Source organism: Apium graveolens, chromosome 3 (assembly GCF_009905375.1).
Source record: "Apium graveolens cultivar Ventura chromosome 3, ASM990537v1, whole genome shotgun sequence".
NCBI classification, from domain to species: domain Eukaryota; kingdom Viridiplantae; phylum Streptophyta; class Magnoliopsida; order Apiales; family Apiaceae; genus Apium; species Apium graveolens.
In genome coordinates, this window is record NC_133649.1 from 90,679,403 (window position 1) to 90,704,688 (window position 25,286).

General features: G+C 34.4%; 1 protein-coding gene, 1 long non-coding RNA gene, 1 other non-coding gene and 1 pseudogene across 3 annotated transcripts; 1 reads left to right on the forward strand and 3 right to left on the reverse strand.

Annotated features, from left to right (window-relative positions):
• Positions 1-443: 443 nt before the first annotated feature.
• Positions 444-869, reverse strand: LOC141712589 (uncharacterized). Its single transcript, XR_012571630.1, has 2 exons — positions 733-869; positions 444-656 (listed from the first exon to the last, which is right to left on the reverse strand). It is a non-coding gene; the product is annotated as an uncharacterized LOC141712589 (long non-coding RNA).
• A 325-nt stretch (positions 870-1,194) lies between these two features.
• Positions 1,195-2,974, forward strand: LOC141712588 (uncharacterized). The gene is made up of 2 exons (XM_074515577.1): positions 1,195-1,657; positions 2,353-2,974. The coding sequence occupies exon 2, from the start codon at positions 2,389-2,391 to the stop codon at positions 2,803-2,805; it is 417 nt and encodes a 138-aa protein (XP_074371678.1). The 5' UTR covers positions 1,195-1,657; positions 2,353-2,388; the 3' UTR covers positions 2,806-2,974.
• Positions 2,975-4,293: 1,319 nt separating this feature from the next.
• On the reverse strand, positions 4,294-7,244 carry LOC141712590 (uncharacterized; annotated as a pseudogene).
• Positions 7,245-24,662: 17,418 nt separating this feature from the next.
• On the reverse strand, positions 24,663-24,769 carry LOC141715891 (small nucleolar RNA R71). The gene has a single exon (XR_012572635.1). It is a non-coding gene; the product is annotated as a small nucleolar RNA R71 (small nucleolar RNA).
• Between the last annotated feature and the right edge of the window lie 517 nt (positions 24,770-25,286).

A 25,286-nucleotide genomic window follows, 5' to 3' on the forward strand; every position in this document is an offset into this window, starting at 1 on the left:
TTATACAAGATTGCTATTATTTGTGTATAAATGATGAACGAATTTTATCAATAAAAACGAGAAAGACGAATATGATGTATTTATAATGATATAAAACCCTATTTCTTAACCACCTACTTATCCGTACTAAAATCTGATCCAAATTTTAGGTTCATTAGACTAATTAAGTTTTAATATACTAATCTTAATCTGATTTTAAACTTTTTTTCTATTGTTCTTTTATTATTATTATCTAAAAATTATAGGATATTACATAATGTAATGTCGATTATGTTCGTTTTGGATGATATTTTTGTGACCATATTTATGTGACCATTTGATAAGATAATGTTGTCGCACTATATTATATTATTCATGTTTTTGTTATGCCATATAAGAATGCTAGCAATCACACACCAATCAGAAATTTAAAGGATTACACCAAGAGAAAGTTTGACATTAAATTGAAAACATAAAGAGTATACTAATATTAAGATTGAAGCCTAATATTACATAAACGGAAGAAATAACTGGGATGAATACATAAGACAAGAACTAATTGAAAATAACTACTACCAACAACAACTATCACAAAATAACTACCATCACTGGAACTACAAGTGCACCATTCACCTATCATCCAAGGACGCGTATCCTTCATCTCCGGCCATAGTTTCCTGTCCAACAACACCGAAAATTATGTTCATCATTAGCGAGAACAACACAAACATCCTAATGACAGTGAATTCTTACTTCTTCTTGACAGCACTTATCTCAGCTTCATGTTTTTGGATCAGATGATCTATCATGCGCCTGTACCTGTGTACCTGCTCAACATATTATTCCTACAGCTTCTCAATCGCTGTTACAGCTCGAGGTCCAAGTGGTGGTTCTACCCGTATGTGATAGCCGCATTCTTCTTCAACATACTCTCTAAATCTCTTCCCTGCATTTTCATCGTACCAACGAGTCTTAACCACGAGTTTTCACACCAAATTAGAAAATTAGGGTTTCTTATTTGGGGGGAAATAATGAGGAAGGCAAAGAAATAAAATTATAACCTATCTTCCTAGTCCACTCTCTTTGCCCACCCTTGCAAGTTTTAGTCAAAAGAAATAAAGAAGTAAATGAAGAGGTAGTGCCGGGTAAATGAAATAAACCATTGTTTTTGCCGAGTATACTTGGGTTAAATCACGGGTCTTCCAACATTTATACACTACACATTTCACCTCTACCCTGCCTAATGTTCCAAGGTCCAAGCAAACTATTAAAACAACACATATACTACTACTATATTATTATACATACACCTCCACTTTTCTGCAATCACTATTCATTCATTCATTCTCCCCACTCCTTTGTATTCAACCCTCACTTCCCTCTGCTCATACCTTTTTTTAACCTCTAATGGCATGTCTATTATTTTCTTTACTTCCTAAACCACTCCTTTTTTAAATCTTCATTTTTTCATTTTCTAGATCATCCCTTTTTTGCACTATCACTTGAGTCTTTTTTTCCCACTTAATCTTGTTATTCATTTACACTACTAATCAATCTGACTTATGGGTTTTTGTTAGTTCTTTTTTATTTTTGGTCTACTATAATCATATTTGAGATATGGGGTTTTGGATTTGAAGTTCAAGATTGTGACTTTGACTTCTGAAGTCAGCTTCTTTTGGTATATTACTAATCTTTTCTGATTCTTTGTTTGCATACATCAGCTATATCTCATGTCATGCTTGTGCTTCTTATAAAGATTCCATTTTTATTGTTCACATGTTTATTAATTTATATCCATCTGTTTAAACATCAGTGTTTATAGTTATCTCTGTCATGTTTTGAAGTATTGTTAGCACTACTTTTTATGTCTTGTGTGGTCAGAAATTAATTTTTGTTTGTGATTGTAGTTTTTGGTTCTTAGTATCTAGATTTATTACAAGATTTGATTCTAGCTTGTTAATTATGATTTTACTTTGCTTTCATTCGAGAGGAACATATGAATTATATCTTCTTTTGACTTACTTCAGAAGTTGAGTTCAATTAGTTTTTACTGAATGCTTTAGTGTACAGTGGTTCTCAGTGGGGTACAAGTGTAAAGCCTTTACTTGTATTGTAGATTCGAAAGACTTGTGCTTTAATTTGGGTACATCGTTTTCCTTGGTCTCAAGTCTGTGAAATTTTTGACATTTCAGAGGTGAAGTGCTTATTATTATTATTCAAATTTAAATATCGTTTTTTATTGGATCTTGGCATAAGTTTGTTGAGTTTTTTACTATGCTTTTCTATTCTGATTAGTTTAGGTGTTATTTTCAAATAGAATAGATTAATAGAATGTTCAGCAAAGGAATTGTAAACACATGTTACATATTGCAGATAGCGTATTTCGACTTGTCTCTGTGTTGTTGCACGATGGTTAAAAGTAGAGGTAAAGGGAAGAAACAGAATATAGCTGGCACTAGTGAAGATATGGGCAGTGTTGTGGAAGAAAAGGCTCCTGTGAGGAGAAGAGGAAGGCCACTGAAGATATCGAAGAATGATAATCAGGTAAATAGTGAACCTGAGAAGGTAGAAGAAGAGGAAGAGAGTGAGAAGACAAACGGCGTTCTGTCCGACCAAAGTATCAAACCTCAAATGACTGTGGAAAATGGCAGAAAGAGGCGACCTTCACGGATCAAGGAAAGCCAAGAAATGATCGAGGATCAAAGTGGCCTGGAGACCAAAATAGATTCTACTGATTCAATGAAGCCTGTTGGCTTCAGGCAAATTGGAAGTCGACGAAAAAACAAGCCAAGGCGAGCTGCTGAAGTTGGTGTTGAGTGCTGGTGAAGTCAGGGTTAGTTGTTGAGAACCTGATGATTTGTTTTTGATATATAATTTACAACGGATCCTTTAAAGTGTTAAAATTTTTGACAGTATCTATTCCTTTTAATTTGATCGATAAATGGTCACTGAAACATTTTTCAAATAGTAATCTATATTGTTAATTTGTTATTAAGCTACTTGCGCATATTTTTCAGCTGGTTACACCTGATAATGAGGAGTCAGGAGTGTAAAGCCTCTATATGATAATTAGATGTTGATACATGGTACATTACTTCAAGTAGGATTAGATGTTGAAAACAACCATTACTGGATGAATGTCATTGCTTAAGATGCTCTGGAATATGATACATGGTGTATTCCAATTTCCCAAGCTGGAAAAAAAAAATACCATATTAAGATTAAAGTCGACCAAACCACCTGTATGATTCATGTCGAGACTGCTAGATTGGTTCTGCATGTTTAAGAATATTATGAGGTAATATAATCAAATAGTACCACATTATTTTGGTTTCTAATCGCATATCAATATTCTATAATTTTAATAGAACGTAAAATTCTTTAATTACTAAAATGATGTCCATCACAATAATGAAAATCAATAGTAGAATTGATTCTTTTTAAAAACTGCCTTGCAAAATTAGAATAAAACGAGTGTCATCTTCAGCTAAAAACCCAACTAAGCTGTAAAGATAACAGGAAGAAGCATTCATAGAAGATTAGACTGTCAAACGATTAGGAGGCAGGTAATTATCATTTTCTTCATTTTATCTCATAGATTTGGCTTGAAATGTTTTTTCTCATGTGAAATTTTTTGTTAATCCAAACATGCCTAGAGTTTTTCTACATTTATGATCAATATGCGATCACCCCTTAATAATTAATACAATTGTTAGTATAGAAATGTTATTGATGCTTGGATCTTCTTAAAAACCTCTCAAATCGATAATGAGGTCGAACATAATATGTGAACAAAATGGCATACATACATGAACTAAAAAAGCAAGTACATGGCTCAAATAAATTGCCAAGAATCATCTTTTCCTGCTACTATTTTTCAACCAGCTTTCCAGAAATTACCATTTAATTGAAATGCTATTTGCTAGAAGTTTGTACAATGTACTTGTCTAGAATAAGAAAACCAGGTCTGCGCAATGAGTTTCATTGGACCCCTGAATTAGTTTACTTTACCAGAGTGGGAGACAGAAATAATTGAGCATTGCTGCATATTGACCCCTGAATTAGTTTCAATCTGCACCAAGTTTTAACAAACACAGAATGCAGTTGATTCACTTTAAAGTGCTCTAAAAGATCTCTTTTTCTGTATACCTCTGAAGGAAACAATCATAACGCAGTGATTTAAACTTCATCTTACATAAAGTACATTCCTACAAAAAAAAAATTGGTTTTTCTGTGACGGGAATCTTTTTATGGGTAAATCCTTGAAATCAGTTACTCCCGGATGTCTTTCACATCACTGGAACGACTTCAACATCAGCAAAAACATATAATAATCTGTGATAATTGTAAACTCAACTGTTTATACAAATTTATGTGCAGTGCATATATATAACATTACAGCTCCAACACTCATACAAGTTTTGTTTCAATTCATAATTTGCATTTCTTGGACATATTAGAAATATTTGGATTCCTTGAGCATGACTACAAATTATTACACCTGAAAAGTACTTGTTATACTTATACAGCTCTATGTTTGATTCTCTACCTTTCCAGCTCCTTCTTTGTTATCCTATCAGAAAGGAATGGACTTGCATTAAGACCAGAACCTTTTATAAACTTTGGTGGATTAGCATCATTTGCAAGTTGATGTGTCGTATATTCTTCCAGTTCTGACGTTGTGGTGCTGAATATATCAAGACAAATAAACTGAACTTAGTGGTCATCTTCATCGATCCCAGGGCAATTGGAATTGAGAGCCTCCACTGATTCATACTGGTTGAAAAACAGATTAGATAGTGTAAGTGGTCTACAAAGGGAATAATATAAGCAATTGCAACTTGCAAGGAAATAAATACTGAAATACAATCACCTGAACTTCAACGTGTCAAAATAGCATTAAATAATATTAACCTTGAAATAAAAAAATACTCGTATTTCTCTACTTCGTCAAGTAAAAAATTTCTTGCTGACCTGATATCCGCAAAAGAGGCAATAGCGAAATTCATCCCTTAGCTTTATCAATACATCTTTCAAATCCTGTAACATAGATAAATCAATCTAGTTATCTCTAATGTCAGCCAAAACTCAATCGTAAAAGTTGCGCAAATTTTATTTGAGTATGAAGCAAAATGTTTATTTCCCCTGAATGCTAAACTAGACGACTACTATTATTGCTTTGAGTCTTCTCAGCAAGAGGTTATATAAAACAAGAACAAGTCAGCATTAATTAGTGCAGGTAGTATAATTTGAGTTTACAGTTTTAGCTTTTCTCATTAAATTACATTTACTGATATCAAACAAAGTTCACTAAAATAATATTGCATGATGTTATTACTGATTATAAACCTGTTGTCAGTCCTCTTCCAATTAAACTCAAGCTCAGGGCTAATGACGGGAAACTATAGACCGACTCTACTCTCTATAGATTCCTTGTAGGGAAATTCTATTTCCTGACTTGCACTAGGACAGACTTTGCATATACAGTGCAACATATAGGTCAGTTCTTGAAACAACCTAGGGAGTCTCATTTATCGAAGCTTTATCACATGTCCTTAGGTATGTGGCATCAACAGCAGGTCAAGGCAAAAGGTAACAAGCAAACACTCAATTTAGTCTACAAGCTTATGTGGCATCATCTTCTTTGCTCCCAGCATGCTAAACTTGACACTACTATTTAATCTTTGACAGCAAGAATATTATTTAAGATAATACCAAGACAATAGGAATCAGTGGCATTATAATGTGCGAGTGTACATGTTTCAGATTGTTGCATGGAACTTCAGACTACAGCTACTCCAATCAAAGCATAGCATATGCATCAAAATGGTCTGTTGAGAATAATGATGACAGCAGCCAGGTGATTGTTAACCATGTTCTTAGTTTTTAACAAACTAGAGTTACATCCATTCATACATGTAGCATCCCATATTGATTGAATAATCTAGCACTATCCAGAGAATACATATAGAGGCTAAGGAAATAAGAGAAGTTAAAATAATGCTTTGATGAGTGTTAACACAATAGACAATCAATTAATTTAATTAATTAATTATCAACAGGAAAAGAAAAAATAGACACATGCCCATAATACCAAGGAAAAACATGTATTACTCTGAACTCTGAAGAGATGAAACAATGCTACAATAAAAATCATTCGAGAGAAGAAAGATCTAAACCATGAGACACATTTTTAATATAAACTAGCAGTTCATGAAAAGATGAACTAGCTGTGTCCTATTAGATAGCATAACAAAAAACCCATACATCCCGTTATTCTAATGCAACTATACCTCATCAAATTGGGAGCGATCCTACATATAGTAATTTGAAATGCACTAGCTAATCATACAATATGAAATGCACTAGGTAATCATACAATACGAAATGTCGTCTAGTTCAGTTAAAAAACTTCCACATCACGACATAAAAATAAATGTAGCAAAAACAAACAAAAACCAAGAAACCCTACCTCCTCCGTAATGACTTTCTCTTCCTCCTCCTCTCCATCACCCTCTTTCTCATCACCCTCCTTCTCTTCCTCGACAAGCTCCTTACCCTCCAACTGATCCAACACCCCCTTCCCTTTCCAAAAACTCCTCACCACTCTCTTCCTCCACCACTCCTCCTTCCGTCTACTCCCAAACTCCTCCATCAACTCCTTCTCATTCACCCTCTCCCTAACAACCCTCTTCTCCTCCCTCTTCAACCTCTCCGTCTCGGGATCCTCCCTTCCTAACCCTCCCCTACCTCGCCTAATCTCAATCCCCACCGGCTCACAAATACCCGAACCCTCTTTCCCGAGAGCCTTACCGGGAGTATACCCCATTTGTTTCAGCATTTTAAAACCTATATTAGATTGGGGAATAGCTGATTCGATATTAGCTAATGTTAATTGATCCTCTACTTTTTGTTGTTTTTCTCTCTCTTTAATTTTCGTTGTTCTTGCCAATTTAGTGTTTTGGGTTTCTTGTTAGAAGTTGGTAGAATCGGGGGTTTATTAGAAACCTGGAAATTAAAGAGAATGAATTAGGGTTTATAGAATTGATGTGTGAGAATATAAATAAACGAAATAATATTAATGTAAAGGAGTAAAAATTGTACCTTTTTAGAGGAATGTTTGGGAGGGAGAGAAGGTTGAGGAGGGAGAAATCGAGAGAGGTCGCCCAAGTAATCATCTTCTTCTTCTTCAGCCATTAGATTACACACACTTCGTATAATTTACCCGGCTCAGTCAGCCAGGCACGCTCCGACCAGAATATGAGCATTTTAGTGCCAGGGGGAAATCTTAAAACAAAAATAATTAACTTATTTATTAAAATGAATAACTGATAATAATTACTTAAATATTTATAAGTTATATAAATTTTTGGATAATTTTACATATAAGTCAGAAATAATATTACTTAAATAAATTAAAATATATAATTTTTAAATATAATTATCTTAACTCGTGAGTTTTAAATTAGAAAATATTTACAAACATATATTTTAAAACAAAAGTTAATAAAAAACGAATAAATCAAAATAAGTTAAGAAAAAACATGTCGTTACCAACATTTCACTTATCAGCTTATAAGTTATTTATTCGATTAATAAGTTGCGTTGACAAGTAATGGTTGATAAATACTAATGGACTTAAAAATCGATAAGCAGCTTATAAACTTTGCTAGACAGCGTTTAGTATACTAATTTTTCTATTTATTTGTTTGCAATTTTAACATGTTTTGTAACCAAAATTAATCATAATGTACATACAACTCTATGTTTTCACCAAACTGGGTTGAATTTGGTTGTAAAATCTCAATTTTTTAAAAAATGAAATTATATTATTATAAATACAAACATAAAAAAGCGTATATTTAAAAAATTGTATTTTTGTATATAAAATGTATTTTTTTAAAACCTTTACCCCATATGGGGTTAAATAGTAAAAATAACACGTAATTTACGATAAATTGGCAGTTAAAAGTTTTAATTCAAAAAAACAAGTTGTCAAATTATTAAATTACTTAAAAATTTCAATCACATCCTCACCGTTAAAAATCATAAATAATCAAACAAAAAACTGTTGTATAATCCGATGTGACTTTTTAAGAATTTTAACATAGACCCGACTTCCAAATTAATCATTTAACTCAAAAAAATTGCAATCAAGTCATTAAATTATCTGATTATCTATCTCTTAATTCGAATGTTAATTTTAATAATAAGATAAATTTATTAATTAAGATCTTATATTATTTAATAAGAATAATAATATATTTGATAATTGAAATTATAATAATAATGGTTTACGCTGGTAAATTTTTTAAGATAATTAAAAATATATATATAAATTCGATTATTACTTTATCGTATCATGTAAGACTTATATGTGTGCACAAAAAAATAAAATTTATTATACATCTAAGTTACGATTATTTGTAACTTAGTTCATGGTCATGAAATATATTTCTATGCTTAATAATTAAATTGCAGGTTTTTTGAGTTCGATGGTATTTTACAAATTGGATATAAGTTGTATGATTTATTTGTTATTTAATAATTAGTTCACACATTATTTGCTTACGTGGCAAGTGACGTGGAGCTTATAAAACAATATTTAACGAATTTCCTTTAGACCCTGTTTGGATGAGGGGTTGGGAGGGGATGGACTGGGCTGTGTTGGGATGTGTTGGACCGGGTTTGAAAGAACCGCGTTTGGGAAAAAAATTTAGATCAGGGGTTGGGTTTGATGGGGTTCAAACGAGGGTTGGGGAGGGTTACATTTGAACATGAACCTAAAAATTTCTGACCCTCCAAATCGAGGTGTTGGCGCTGACCATTTTTGGTGGCCATCATCGCTATCTCAGTCCCATTGCACACGGTATTGCTTTCTCCACGACATCGTATCTGAAGATATAATCTCTCTCTCTCCATCGCCCTCTCCTCTCTCTCTCCATCGCCCTTCCTCTCTCTCTCTCTCTGTCTCTTCATCGCCCTCTCCTATCTCTCTCTCTCCCCTCCCCCTATTTTTTTCATTTCTCTGCCTCTCTCGTGTTTTTATATATATGAAAACTATGGCTAATGTTCATAAATTCCATGATTTAGTTAGCTTCTTTTATCTAAATTCTTGAGTTGGATTTTTGATATGGCCTTTTCTAGATTTTGTTATGAAACAAGCGGTGAAAATGGGGTTTAGGAGAGTTAAGTGGGTTATGTTGGATTAGAATGTGAATGCTATTATATTTTACGAAGCAATGGGTGCTAAGGTTTCACCTGAGTGGAGGATTTGTCGATTGGCTTGTGAGGCTCTTGAAGCGTATAATAATATTAACTGAATCATGGTTGTGAATTATGCTTGTGTTCTTGGATGAGAATTTTTAGTACTTTTGTTATATGTATTATGATCTAAGTAGATTGTTTTAATGATTATCACTTTTGTGTAATATAATATGTGAAGGTTACTTGTTGTCGTATGCCAAGAGTTTTATATTTATAGTTTACGGTGCTAATTAGTGAATAATGGTTATAATTGTGTTCTTTGATGAGGGTTATTAGTACTTTTTGAAATATGCATGGTGATCTATGGAGTATGTTCCAGGATTATTACTTTTGAGTAACAATGACATGAGTTTGATGTTATTGCTAGTGTTATTATGTTCTTATTATGTTATTAGATGATTAACCAATGTAGATGTGCAGAATCTGCACGCTCTGTAGTATAAAGCAAGAACAAAATTTATGGTGGGCATTTGGGCCCGTATAACTCAATTTATCATAGACATATTTATACCACAACTCTGGACAACTTATAATTATATATTCGAGTCTTGTAAAAGGCCATCTCAAAAAATTTACACCTTTCATTGTAAGATGATTTGCAACTTGTGCTTTACTGATTTCCTTAGTTGATGGTTCTAGAGAAAGAATATGGTAAATGCACTCTGTATTTCAATCTTTCTCTAATGCACAAATCAATATGTTTATTTACTGCAAATGTCTTCCCATTTCACTAACACTTTTAAATCTTGGTTCATTTTTTTTTCCTACCTCATGTGTTATGTGACATGCCTAACTGTTGAGAAATTGCAGTTGTCTTTTTGCTTTCTAAATAAAACTTTAACATGTTAGTCATGTGTTATTTAGGTATTTCATATATACCTTCTTAAGTATGCCATTTTTCTTGATTTAGGTGGTAATGCCAATTTAACTCATCAGTACCAGGAAGATATGGATGATGTCTAAAGTCGGCCATGGCTAATTGTCACTATTTGTGAAGAATAAAAGATGTACTTCAATACCTGAGCTTGCTCCAACCGGATAATGGAATTACCTATCTTGCTTATGTATCATTTTGTATTGTTATTTTAGCCATCGGTTGCTCCTTATCATTTTTACTATGTTTGAATTATAGTTGTGGATTTTGCATTTACCTCTCTGAATGTATAGTATGCTATCTACAGACTGCATTCATTTTGTGTTCTCTTTATCAAAAAATTCACTTTTGTGATAATTTTTTGGAAACAAGATTAAAGAAATAAAATAATTTTATCCTCTTCAACTTTGGAATCTATTTAAATATATTTTTAATAACTTTTTTTAATATTTTCTAAAATTTGTTATTGGGAACATGAACAAAATTTAGTTTTTAGTTTAAGATAAATTTTTTAAATTTTAAACTTTTACATTTTTAATAAAAAATTATTTTAAATTTTGTACTAAACCCGTACATGACAACCCTCCATCCAAACATGGTGAGGGTTGAACCTCTTCTTTCCCAACCCTTGAATCCAAACAAGGTAGGGGTTCACTTTAATCTAACCCAACCTATCCTAGTCCATCCTAACCCAACTCACCCCACCCCTTCCTTTCACAACCCCCTAACCAAACAAGGCCTTAAAGTGCTGCTCAATTTCAGCGTGAATTTCTTTTTAATATTCAGGGACTACATCGAATTTTTTTAATGAGTTAAATGATTTACTTGCATGTTGAGTTACGTGATGAAACTGCTTTGTTAGATATATTTATGATGTCATGTCTAATATTTTTCATGTTTAGTTTTCAGATCTTAACAAACAGAAAATTTCAGTACTTACTGGAATCAGTACATACTGGAAGTCAGAACTTAAGGATATCAGAACTTAGATTATTAGAAGATAAATATCAGAAGATAGATATCAGAACTTAAGTACGGGAAGACATACAGTTAAGGAAGGAAGCTGATTTACATGAAAAAAGATCGAGACTAATACAAAAGAAGATATGCATGGAAATAGTTAGAGGACTGAAAGAATTGTATAAGATATCTGATTGATATATTTTAGGAGACAGAATTATATTTCATATCAATTAGAAGTTATCTTGTAACTGTGTACTATATAAACACAGACATAGATTTACACTATATGTGTTATCATTATCGAGAAGATCATACATTGTAACCTAGCAGCTCTCGTGATATTTGTTCATCACTGAGAGAGAACAGTTCCATTGTAACAGAGTTTATTATATTGAATATATCTGTTTACTGTTACTTGTGTTCGAAATCGATTTGATTGTATTCTACAATGTATTCAACCCCCTTCTACAGTGTTGTGTGACCTAAAACTTGGTATCAGAGCTTATTTGTTAACACACATACAGTAAAGATCCAAACAATCATGTCCGAAGAAGCAGAAAATCCAACCAAGCCCACCAAAACTGAAAAAACTAAAAACACTCAAATCCATAGTCGATATGAGACTATTAGGGTTCCCATACTGAGACCTTCTGAGTACCCCATATGGAAAGTGAAGATGGTTATGTTTCTGGAAGCTACAGATCCAGAATACCTTGACAGAGTTAATGAAGGACCACATAAGCCAACCAAGCTCTCTGTTGTAGTTGCAGATCAGCCAGCAAAGACCATACCAAAGGAGAAAAATAAATCAGCTGAAGATATCTCATCCATTGTCAAGGATGCAAAGGTAAGGTATTTACTGCATAGTGCCATTGATAATGTCATGTCAAACAGGGTAATTCATTGCAAAACTGCAAAGGAGATATGGGATGCTTTGGAGACAAGTTTCCAGGGAACTGATGTAATCAAGAAGAACCAGATGACTATACTCACTCAAGAGCATGAGCACTTTGACTCAAAATGTGATGAGTCATTAACTGACTTATATGACAGGTTTGTCAAACTCTTGAATGATCTCTCACTAGTGGACAAGGAATATGATCTTGACGATTCAAATCTAAAATTTCTTTTAGCTCTTCCTGAAAGTTGGGATTTGAAGTCTACTACTATAAGAGACAACTATGCTCTTGATGAAACTACTCTTGATGAAATTTATGGTATGCTCAAGACTTATGAACTTGAGATGGATTAAAGAAGCAAGAGATATGGGAGAAAGTCAAGGACAGTTTCTCTTAAGGCTGAGGAGGAATTCCCCAAAGTGGCTGTCTCAAAGAAAGGAAAAGGAAAGGCTCTCACCATAAAGTCTGATTCAAAATCATCAAGTTCTGATGATGATGATTCAAAAACTGAAAATTTACCTGAAATAGATGCTGATGAAGAGATGATGAAATTATGTGCTTTTATGGTGAAGGGTATCACAAAGATAGCCTACAGGAAATTCAGAAGTGGAAAGAAGTTTTCCAAGAAAGGTGGAAGTACTGATAAGAAAGGTTTCAGAAAATCTGAAGGCAAAGGTGCAAAGTCTGACAGAGGAGATAACTCAAATGTCAAATGTTACAACTTTGGTGAAAGAGGCCACATATCTCCTGACTGTAAGAAAGAAAAAAGTGACAAAGGCAAGGCACTTGTCACAAAGAAGAAAAGCTGGACAGACACTTCAGATTCTGAAGATGAGGTGAACTATGCCTTGATGATAAATGCTGATGGCAGCCTTAGAACTGCTGAATTGAAGGTACCTCAAATAACTTATGCCTTTCATACTGATAATATTACTGAGTTGAGATCATATCTTAAAACCATGTTTATTAGTTACAGAGATCAAACTTTAACATGTGAAAGATTAACTTCTGAAAATTTTACTTATAAGAAAAGGAATGATTATTTAGAAAAAGAGTTAGTTATGTTCCATCAAACTCAGAAATAAAGAGATGATGCGTTTTATGTTAGAGATGAATTGCTAAAATTGAATAAATCTCTCAAAACTGAGTTAGAAAAAGAAAAAGAGATTATCAGGACTTGGACTAACTCTGGCAGAATAACTCAGAATTTATTAAGTAGTGAAAACTGGAAAGAGGGCTTAGGTTATGGAGATGATAAAAGTGAAAAAGGAACTGAACAAATTGAGCCAATTATTGTTAAACAAACTGCTAAGCCAAAGGTAAATCCTGTTAAGTTTGTAGCTGAAACTGTAAAGTCTGATTCTGAAAAGATGAAAGAGTCTGTGACAGAAGTTAAGGAGAAGTCAACTTCTGACAAATTAGAACATGACAAACCAGTTGAAGTTAACATAGGCTTAATGACAAAGAAGCAGCTTAAGCATAAGCTGAAAGAAATAAGGAATGTCAACAAGATAAAGGCAGCTAGGAACAATAGGAATGAAAAGAAAGGTATGAATAAAAGAAATAATTATATGCCTGTTCCTAATGCTCTTAGAAAGAAATGTTATAACTGCGGAAACTCTAACCATCTTGCTTCTTTTTGCAGGAAGAATAAGAATATAAACTCTTTACCTTCTAAGTCAGGAGTTAAGAGTCAGTCTGTTAGGTTTAAGCCACAAAATCCTTGGTTTCATTGTGGTAGTTTATGGAATTCCATTTATACTTGTAAGGAATATCATAGTTTATACTATGATTATTATCAAATAAAACCTTCTTTGAATAAAGTTACTTTAATTCCTTCTAGTGTAAAGTCTGATGCAAAGTCTGATATAAGTTCTGATAAACAGCATGTTAGCATAAACTCTGATATTAAATTCACTGCTAATGCTAACAAACTTAAAAAGGCCAAAGGATCCAAGCAAGTCCGGGTCCTTAAAACTAACCATTAGTTGTCTTTGTGATTGTAGGGCAACAGGAGAAACATCCTAGTACTGGATAGTGGATGTTCAGGACATATGACTGGAAATAAAGCCCTGCTCTCAGACTTTGTGGAGAAAGATGGCCTAGGAGTTTCTTATGTAGATGGCAAAATGGGAAAAACTCTGGGATATGGCAATATTAATATTGGGAATGTCATCATTGAAACAGTAGCTCTTATCTCAGGACTTAAACACAATCTGCTGAGTGTGAGTCAAATCTGTGACAGAGGTTATCATGTGGATTTCTTTGAAGAACACTGTGAAGTTGTAAGCAATTCTAAAGGCAAAGTGGTTCTGAAAGGTTATATGCATGGTAACATTTATGAAGCCAGACTTTCAACAAGTTCTGATGGTTCTGCAATCTGTCTGTTGAGTAGAGCATCAATTGAAGAAAGATGGAATTGGCACAAAAGGCTCTCTCATTTAAATTTCAACAACATAAATGAGTTTGTAAAGAAAGATCTTGTGAGAGGATTGCCAAAATCAGTATTTGCTCCTGATGGCCTTTGTGATTCTGGTCAAAAGGCAAAACAAAGAAAATCTTCTTTCAAGAGCAAAACTGAGTCATCAATTTTTGAGCCTTATCACCTACTGCATGTTGATCTATTTGGTCTAGTCAATGTCATATCTGTTGTAAAGAAGAAATATGCTATGGTTATAGTGGATGAGTTCACAAGGTACACTTGGGTGTACTTCTTGCACAAAAAGAATGAAACTGCATCTACTCTAACTGATCATGTCAGACAGCTGGATAAGTTGGTCAAAGATTCTGTTAAAATTATAAGAAGTGATAATGGCACTGAGTTCAAGAATTCAATCATGGAAGAGTTCTGTAAAGAGCATGAAATCAAACAAGAATTTTCTACACCTGGAACTCCACAGAAAAATGGAGTTGTAGAAAGAAAGAACAGGACTGTCATTGAAGCTGCACGAACTATGCTTGATGAAGCAAAGCTGCCAACCTACTTTTGGGCTGAAGTTGTGCAGACTGCTTGTTTTACACAGAATGCAACACTCATAAAAAAGCATGGAAAAACACCATATGAGATGGTGAAGAAAAAGAAGCCAAATCTGAAATACTTTCATGTATTTGGATGAAAATGCACATGTCCAGGGGGAGCAAGCTGAAGATCCTACCACATCTCAAGACTCTCAAGAAGCATCAGAACCTGACACTGGCTCTTCAAGTTCTGATTCGCCTAGTTCTGATGAGCCAAATTCTGATAATTCTGGAAACTCTGATACTTCAAATCCTGAAGGATCCAAGTCAAATTCTGAAGTCTCAGAGAGCATAACTACAGGGGGGGCATCAGAAAATGTTGATGGAGACAGCATGGATCATGGGGGAGGATCCAGTTCTAGAAGTCAACTTCAATTTGCAAGGAAGTGGACCAAGTCACATACACCTGACTTAATTATAGGAGATCCTGAAGCAGGTGTCAGAACTAGAACTGTAACATCAAATGAATATCTCTATCATTCTTTTATATCTCAGATTGAACCAAAGAAAGTGGAAGCTACCAATTTCTTGGAGGCAGATTGGTTTCTTGGTTTAGCAAGAAATATAAGTCAATTTCACATCAACTGCGGAAGCAGAATATATTGCTGTAGGAAGCTGTTGTGCACATATTCTTTGGATGAAGAATCAGTTACTGGATTGTGGGTTAGAATTTTCTAAAATTCCTATTTACTGTGATAATCAAAGTGCTATTTCTATGACAGGTAATTCAGTTCAACACTCAATGACAAAGCACATCAGCATTAGGTACCATTTTATAAGGGAACATGTGATGGAAGGTACAGTGAAATTGCATTTTGTTCCAACAGATCAACAACTAGCAGATATCTTCACAAAACCACTATGTGAAGCTACTTAGTTTCTGTTCTCATGCATCAGACTTTATGATCAGTGTTTACAGATTGTCTTATCTTCATGAAATCTGTTCTTAAATTGAAAATTCATTAAATGTTGATTGTTATCTGATGTGGATCTATATACTCTGATAAGTGTTTTGAATGTTCTGTGACTTTTCAATCCAATGAGGATAACTATGCTAGATGCTGACCTAGTAGTTTAACTTACTAGAAATCTCATGTCTGAATTAGTTGTTTATGTGGAAACTCATTAACACAAGCAAATTCTGACTTTGAGCTTAGTCAAGTTTACTTTGTGTATCTTATTATTAAGTCACAAACTAGATTCTTGCTTCTTATCTGTTAGATTCTGATGTCAGTAAATCTTAAGGATGAACTAAATGCAGACTAGCCTCACTTATCAAAAGAAAAGAAAAGAAAAGAAAAGGAAATAAAAGTCAGGTACTCCTTTGAGATCTAGAGTAAATATGTGGAAGGGAAGACCCAAGTGCATTGCTGGTATTAAGTAATATGCATTAGAAAAAAAAATTCTTGGTGACTTTTCACATTCTCTAATTACTGGAGAAATACTCTGACAACAGCATAAATTCTGATAAGCAGTCGTGACTCACTTAAACTGAAAAGCCACTGTAAAAAGGAATTTCAAAAGATGCATAAAATGAGTACAAACAGTTGAGGTGGACTCTTGCATAAATTTGTTCTATAGTAGACTTCATGATTGATGACAGACTTTAAGTACTTTTCTTAGTTATGCCTTATTTCTAAGATATACTGAAGTTTATCAGACTTTAATCTTTATCTAATATTCTGCTGAATGCACACACTTTCACTCCATATGAATGATGAAAATTACTATGGTGATTAAGTTGTTTTTGACAAACTGTTAAGTGTTATTTGCATAAATTCTGAGGACAAGTTCTGATGGAAGTTCTGATGATTAAACTCTGAAGAATAACGTCAGTATTTGTATGAAGAATCACATAAAAAGATATTCACTTTTTGAGTTGATAAGCCATATTCTGATGACTGTTGAAATCTGATATAAGTTAAGTTCTGATATTAAATCCTGATGGAATCCTTGATGCTTACGTGGCATTATTCTTTACTTGACTTATTTGTGATAAAAAACTGAAATAGTCATATTTAATTAGAATATTTAGGTGAGATAAAAACATTCATATTCATTAAGGGTTAGTGGTAAACGTGTAAGTCCTGAAAAATGCATGTGCACGGTAATTATTGCTTATTTTATGTGCCCATTAACTCCTGCTTTAACTTTTTACTGACTGTGCACACGTTGCCAGGTGTAAAGTGTATCCCATGCTTCAAAAATATAACTATTGAGTGGAGAGAGTATATATATAGGAGTTAAAAGATTTTCTAAACTTTTACTTACTTTTCTATTCTTAATCTCTATTATTTTCTCTCACCCACTAATATTCTCTGCAGCAGTTTTTCTTACAGGCATTTTCACAAACACTTTCGAGCAATATATTTTCTCACTTAATTTCTTACAGAGATGGCACCAAAAGACTTGATTTTCAATGGAACTAAGTTTGTTCCTAACAACTACTCGTTTATTCTTAGCAAGGCTGAAGCTCTATCGGAACTTCACTTTATTCAGGATTTCCTTGCTAATTCTGATATTGGGTATGCTTTGACCCAACCTGAAGAAATCTCTGGAACCCAAGTGTTGGAGTTTTGGAGAAGTGGAATCTATGATGATGGTGGTGCTCAAAGGTCCCCAAGTATTATCTTTACAACAGGGGAGGATGAGCATGTCGTGATTTTGGCTATAGTTCACCAAGCATTACAGTTGCCTGAGAATTGCGCTTATACAACTGTTGAGGAGCTAGTTCTTCAAAATATGATGGCCAGTCTGGGGTATGAAAAGACATTGGCAAAGCTGGGTCAATTGAAGAGATCTTACATAAGGAGGGAATGGAGTTTCTTTTTTGACTGCATCACAAAGGCTTTTGCAAACAAATGTTCTAATTTCGATATAATCCCTATATTCAGTCAACAAATCGGGTATGCTCTCATTAATCAAACTGATTTTGATTATGCAAGTGTTGTTTTAGGCTTTATTGGGGATAGGATGACGGAAGATAGGAACACTGTTTATTTTGCTAGATTCTGTCAGCTTATTTATAGTTTTTGTTGTGCTGATAAGCCCCAATTAGCTAGTGAATTACTTCCATCATTTAGACTAGCTAAAAGAGCTTTTAATGACTTATTATCTACTGATAATAAGAAGGCTGTGTTGAGACCCCTCCAAATACCTTTATCTGTCAAACAAGCCTTAATAATCTATGATCCAGTTACATACACTGCACTATATCCTGATGTCCAACCATCTGAACCTCAACCATCAGCACCTACCACCACTACCCAAACACCTCAAACTTCTCAACCACAACCAAAATCTACCATCAGGACATCTGTCAAACCATCAACTCAATCATTTCAACCTAAATCATCATACCATCAGATCTTCATCTTCCAGGACAAAGTCTGTTCCTCAACCTCCACAAAAGAGAAGGAAGATGATTCTTAGAGATGACTCTGATAGTGATGAAGAAGAAATGGTTAAAGCACAGGTTCATGCATCAGAACCTGTGATAATTGAAGCTGAGAATTTTACTTCTAAGACAGAAACAACAACTCAAAGTTCTGATACTTTAAAAAGAAAGAAATCTGTAAGTTCTGTTACTGCTGAAGCAACTCTTTCATTGGCAAGGAGATTGAAGAAAATGAAGGCTAGGAGGTATTTGGATAAGGCTCCATCAGAAGATACTGAAGAAGCTGAGGAAGGGATCAGGAATCTCTGATCTCACAAGAACCAATTATCATTGAAGCCCTTCCAGCTCAAGCCAAAGACACTGCTACTAATACAGTTGTAACCCCTCCTGTATCTCCTATTAACACTACAGATGATGCTAAAGAACAAATTGAAAACTCTGAGATCGATATTCACAATTTGAATATACCAAATGTTCTTTATCTGGAAGCTCCATCTACAGAAGCTCAGCAATCTCCAACTCATTCTCCAATTTTAAATGCTGATGTACCATCTACACCAACCATACCAGCTCTGGAGATAAATTTTGATGCTCAGAATTTAAATGAAGCTGTTCCTGAATCTCCAGTTGCTTCACACACTGTTGTGCTATCAGAACATAATGAGTCTTCCTCAAGTTCTGAAGACAGTGTTTCTGTTGAGACTCCAGTTCCCATACTAGGCAAGGAAGCATTGGTGAAGATATTTGTTGAAAAGGAAGCACCTATTCCTTGGGAGGATACTCACAGAGGTGTGGAGTGGACCAAGAAGTGGAATGACACTGATTTCATTCCAAGCTCTAACATTCTGCCAGAGCATATTGCTAAAGCTGATGAGTTGCTCATAAATGCTGATTTAAAGACACAACTCAAGATCACTGCTCTATCTACCAATCATGTTCAAGGTCTACATTCTTCAACTCATGAAAAGGTTGATACACTAAAGGAACATGCTGATAAGCTAGATCTACAGCTTAAGCTTGATAATAATAGATATATCAGACCTACTCTTGAGAAAATTGAAGCCATTGAGAAGATTCAAGAGAAGCAACAAGCCCAAATTGATGAGGTTCTGGCTAACCAAGCTTCTCAGAAAGCTCAAATGGATAAAATACAATCTTCAGTTGAACTTCTTCTCTCTCTCTCTTACTTCCTGATGATGCCAAAAAGGGGGAGAAGGTAGTTAACTCCAAATGCTCACCTACTCAAATACTGAAAAAAAAGGATGATAAAGGTGATGACCAGGGAAACTCTGATAAGAGTATAGGTAAAGGTGATGACCAGGGAAATTCTGATAAGAGTAGAGGTCAAGGAAAAGTTCAAGGAAAATCTTCTACACAGAACAAGTCAAGTTCTGATGCTGTGAATGCTAAAAGTCTGAAGTCAAGTTCTGATATTCTGATTCAGTCAGGATCTAAAGACTCTCAGAAGTTTTTACAAACTCTGAAGCTAAAGGGGAAGTAGACTACTGTTTATTACAAAGATCCTAAAATCCAGACACTTGATGAGGAGATAGCTAGAAGATTATTTATGAAATAAAATCCAGGAATGGATTTGGAAACTCTCAAGGAGGAAGAAGCTAGATTTGCAGTTGAGAAGACAAATCTTAAGTCTAAAGCTTCTGATGCAAAGAAACCTCCAAGGCCTAAGGAAAAAGGCATTGTGATCAGGGAAAAGTCAAATTATGAGACTTCAAAGTCCGAGACTAGATCACAAACCGAGATTGATCCTAAGTCAAAGGGAAAAGAAAAGGTTGGTGAACCTTTAAAGATTGAGAAAAAGATAAATTCTTCCGTTCCAGTCTATCAAACTACAATGTATGATGATGATTTGATAGAAGATGAAACTGTTCAAATTCTGAAGAGAAGAAAGATAATTGAAGAATCTAAAACAACCTCCGACACTGCTCAAGTTGTTCAGAATGAAGAACAGAAGTTACAGAAGAAACAGCAAATTCTGATCAAGTTGATTTGAAAAAGATGACAATTGCTGATAAGAAGAAGCTATTATGGAAGAAAGCTACTCCAGTTGAACCAAAATCCAATCTTATGATTAATCAACTCGCAATGTTTGGGTTAAGAGCCAAGCAACCTAAAGATAGAGCTGGATTAGGTTCTGATGAAAAGAAGATACAAACAGGAGTATAAGTTACTCTAAGAGATCCTTTCATGTTGACAGAAAAACCATATGAACAAATCAAATAAAAGCACCTTGACAAAGTGCTGTCTGCTCAAATTGTGATAGATGCTCATGATAAGAAAAATCTAAAGGAGAAATTGATTTTATTTCTCAATGATGGACTAACTTACAGACTAGCTGATATTGATGTGCTAAAGAAGTCTGTCAGAGAACTTCAACATATTCACTATCTTCTGGAAGTAAAATCTGATGTTACAAGAAGATGGTCAGAATACATTTTGAAGGCTATAAGAGATCTACTTAGAATCTCTGGTACAAAGACTTCCCAGTATATACCAATGATTACTGAAGATGATGGAAGAGAAATTCCTATGCTGAAGAATTCTGCTAAGGTGGAAGTTATTATGAAAGGAAGATGCTTATGTTATAATGAAAACTCTCCACATCTTAGAGTTATCAGACTTAGTGATGGACTTAAAAGAACATCAATTCAAGCTCTCAGAACAACCATTTATCAAATTGGTGATAGTAAAGATGAAGAACTGATGCAGGTCAAAGCACAGTTAGTTGAAGTTCTGAGAAAAGCTGAGGATAAGCTGGTAAAAGATTTTGTTAAGAATCATTATGGATTCAGATTGATCCATTGATACTGGTAAAGCTACAAGGACTGTAAGTTGTAGTTAATAGTCTTATTAAACACTTATTGCATTTGAACTTAAATGTTTTTGACATCATCAAATCTATTAACTTGTATATTTTTGCACAATTTACAAGTTGGGGGAGATTTTTAGATATATTTGTGATGTCATGTCTAATATATTTCATGTTTAGTTTTCAAATCTTAACAAACATGAAATATCAGTATTTACTGGAATCAGTACTTAATGGAAGTCAGAACTTAAGGATATCAGAACTTAGATTATCAGAAGATAAATATCAGAAGATAGATATCAGAACTTAAGTGTGGGAAGACTTACAGTTAAGGAAGGAAGCTGATTTACAGAAAAGAAGATCGAGACTAATACAAAAGAAGATATGCATGAAAAGAGTTAGAGGAATGAAAGAATTGTATAAGATATCTAATTGATATATTTTAGGAGACAAAATTATATTCCATATCAATTAGAAGTTATCTTGTAACTATGTACTATATAAACACAGACATAGGTTTACACTATATGTGTTATCATTATCGAGAAGATCATACATTGTAACCTAGCAGCTCTCGTGATATTTGTTCATCACTGAGAGAGAACAGTTCCATTGTAATAGAGTTTATTATATTAAATATATCTGTTTACTGTTACTTGTGTTCGAAATCGATTTGATTGTATTCTACACTATATTCAACCCCTTTCTACAGTGTTGTGTGACCTAATATGCTTTTTAACCCAAGTAATATGTATATAATATGGAATAAAATATTTCTTTTAATTATCTTTTTAACGAGTTTACGTAAGAATTTCAGTTTTTCTCTACTAAAATTTGACCTTCTTTAATTATAATGGAGGAGAATTTAGTATTTTTCATATTAAAATTGTTTTGCTTACTATTTCTATCATTTGAGTTGTATGGATGAAAATAAAAAATATATACTCACACATATTTATCTTTCAATTAACACACTCAATGATGATAATAATTTGAGTTGTACAATTTATTAAAGTACATTAATATTTTATTTATAATAAAATTCAAATCTTAACATTTTGTAAAGCAAACAATATCTCGTGACAGAAGTATAAGTCATATCGTAAAGTAACTTATGCACGGGCATGTATGTGTTCCACCGGATACACCCTTAATGAATGAGTACTGCAAAGGTGGGCCTTATAAAATGATGTTTGAGCCGGATACGTCTGACCTCTATTTGTATTATGTGGAGATGACACTATTGCTGGTGAAACTTGCTTATTGTTGATATGACTGCATAGTTCATCCCAATTTATTTTAATAACTTGATCAACCAGGTGAAGAATTTGGATGATTGATAAGTGGCATTTTATACCACTTAGAATGTCTTATAATGGCTTGAATTAATGTCTTGAAATCAGGTATTTTGTGTATTTGATGCGTTTTTCTAGTGTTTTTGCATTTCAGGGTATAACTTGCGTATGTAGGAAGAATTCATCAGAAACAAGCCTAGGGAAGTGTGTGGCATTGGTTGTGGAAAGTTGGGGGCAGAATGCAGCAAAATCAGGAGCAGAATTCAGAATTTTCCAGAAGGTGCTTGGGCGCCCGCTCAGGATGCTAGGGCGGCCGCCTGGGAGCTTGGGCGCCCGCTCAGGAATCTGGGGCGGCCGCTCAAGGACGAAAATTATAATACTGAATTTTATAATCCTTATTCTGATGGACTTCTGAGATGGCTAGTTCTTGTGGGCTTCTATATAAGTAGTTCTAAGAGACGTTTTACATAAGGGTGGTATCAAGCAAGGAGTAAGGAGAGAAGGAAGAAGACCGTTTTAGCACATTGCAACGAAGAAGAGGAAGCATACATTTTCTTGTGATTCTTTTATTCGTTGTATCAGTGGATGCTAGTTTTCTTTATTTTGAACCTTATTACTCTTGTGACGTACTCTGGTTTTAATAAATATTTTTATTAATTTATATTGTGTGTATTATCATGTTTTCATATGAACCCATGGTGACGATGAGTTCTATCATGAGCTAATCGTGATCATGGGGTCATAACAGATTTACTATGGATTTCTTTAGTTAGTTGTTTAATACCTTAGTGTGTGATGATTGTATGATATCTAGCATAGGTTGTGCTTATTCGTCTTATGTGCGTCGCGAACATATTAGATAGTCTGTTAATCTCCTGTGAAGCGACGATGGATCTTGAGGTTTAGAACTTGCCATGCTAGCATAGGTTCATGTATGTGTATGCATGATTAGTGGGTAACTCTAACCGTTTTACTTGCCCTGTGTAATCGTAAAGAACAACTTGTGCTTAAATCATTATGTTGTCAAATTCTGTAGACATATAGGGTCTCAACATAGTTGATGCCTATTCAACTTCTATCTTGATTGCGGATGTTTGGTAGAATGATATTAGTACAACGAAAGTTGGCTTTTATCAGTTTCGTGTTGTTCGATTAATATCATCACCGTTACATACTAAGGGTAATAACGATAACTATTGAATGAAGTAGTAATGAAGTTATGATCTCATGTGTGTTTAATGTTGTTAATTCAAGTGTCAATTAAGTGTTTAATTTTCTTAGTTATTTGTAGTTAATAATTAGTTAATCAAATTTAAGTGTTATTGTCTTGATATTGAGAAGTAATCATACATTGGTGAGTAAGTGTTAATTGAACATAATTAGTCCGAGTCTCTGTGGGAATGAACTAGAATTTATTCTATATTACTTGCGAACGCATATACTTGCGTGAATTATTAGTGCGTGTTTTCGCCCTAACAAGTTTTTGGCGCCACTGTCGGGGACTCGGCATATTTGTTTAGTTTATGTACTTACCATCAGTGGTCATTAGGACTCATTGATTAAGACGTGTTACTTATTGTTTCTGGTTGTGTTTCAGGTACTCTAGCGAGCGTTTATATAAACACGTTCTCGCACTCGCAAGAGAACTTTAGATACAGCTGAGGAGACAGACTCAGTTCTTGATATTCCGAAGAAGATAGATTTTGAAGATTTGGATAAAGAGAGTGAGCCGAAAGAACCAATAATCATGGGTGATCGTATAGTTCTAGCAGCAGATCCAACTCTTATGGACTTTTCTCGGCCTAAAATTGATGACATTCAGTCAAGCATCCTTCATCCGGCTATTCAGGCTAATACTTTTGAAATCAAGCCGGGAACTATTCAGATGGTGCAGAATTCTGTTTCTTTCGGAGGTGCTGCGACTGAAGACCCCAACATGCATATCAGGAATTTTGTCGAGATCTGTAGTACTTTCAAATATAATGGTGTGACTGATGAGGCTATCAAGCTGAGGCTTTTCCCATTCTCTCTGAGGGATAAAGCTAAGGACTGGTTACATTCTGAACCAGCTGGGTCCATCACTACTTGGCAAGATCTTGCGTAAAAGTTTCTGGTGAAGTTCTATCCAATGGCGAAGACTGCAGCTATGAGGAGTGCTCTTACTCAGTTTACGCAGCAACCAACAGAATCTATGTGTGAAGCTTGGGAGCACTACAAGGAGATGTTGAGATAGTGTCCACATCATGGTATGCCTGACTGGATGGTGATCACTGGTTTCTATAATGGTTTGGGGGCCCAATCTCGGCCCATGCTCGATGTAGCAGCTGGAGGCGCCTTGTGGGCCAAAAGCTATACTGAGGCTTATAATCTTATTGAAACTATGGCTGCAAATGAGCATCAAAATCCAACTCAAAGGATGATGCCTGGGAAGGTAGCAGGTAATCTGGAAGTTGATGCAGCTACAGCTATTACAGCGCAGCTCCAAGCGTTGTCTTTGAAGGTCGATTCTTTAGCCAACTACGGAGTCAATTAGATAGCTATGGTCTGTGAGCTTTGTGCAGGCTCTCATGCTACGGATCAGTGTTCTCTTGTGAATGAATCTGTTCAGTATGTGAATAATTATCAGCGACCGCATCAGCCTGCGCCAGCTACTTATCATCCTAACAACAGAAATCATCCCAATTTCAGTTAGAGTAATAATCAGAATGTTGTTCAGCAACCATATCAGCAGCCTATCAGTAAGCAGTTTAATCCACCTGGATTCCAG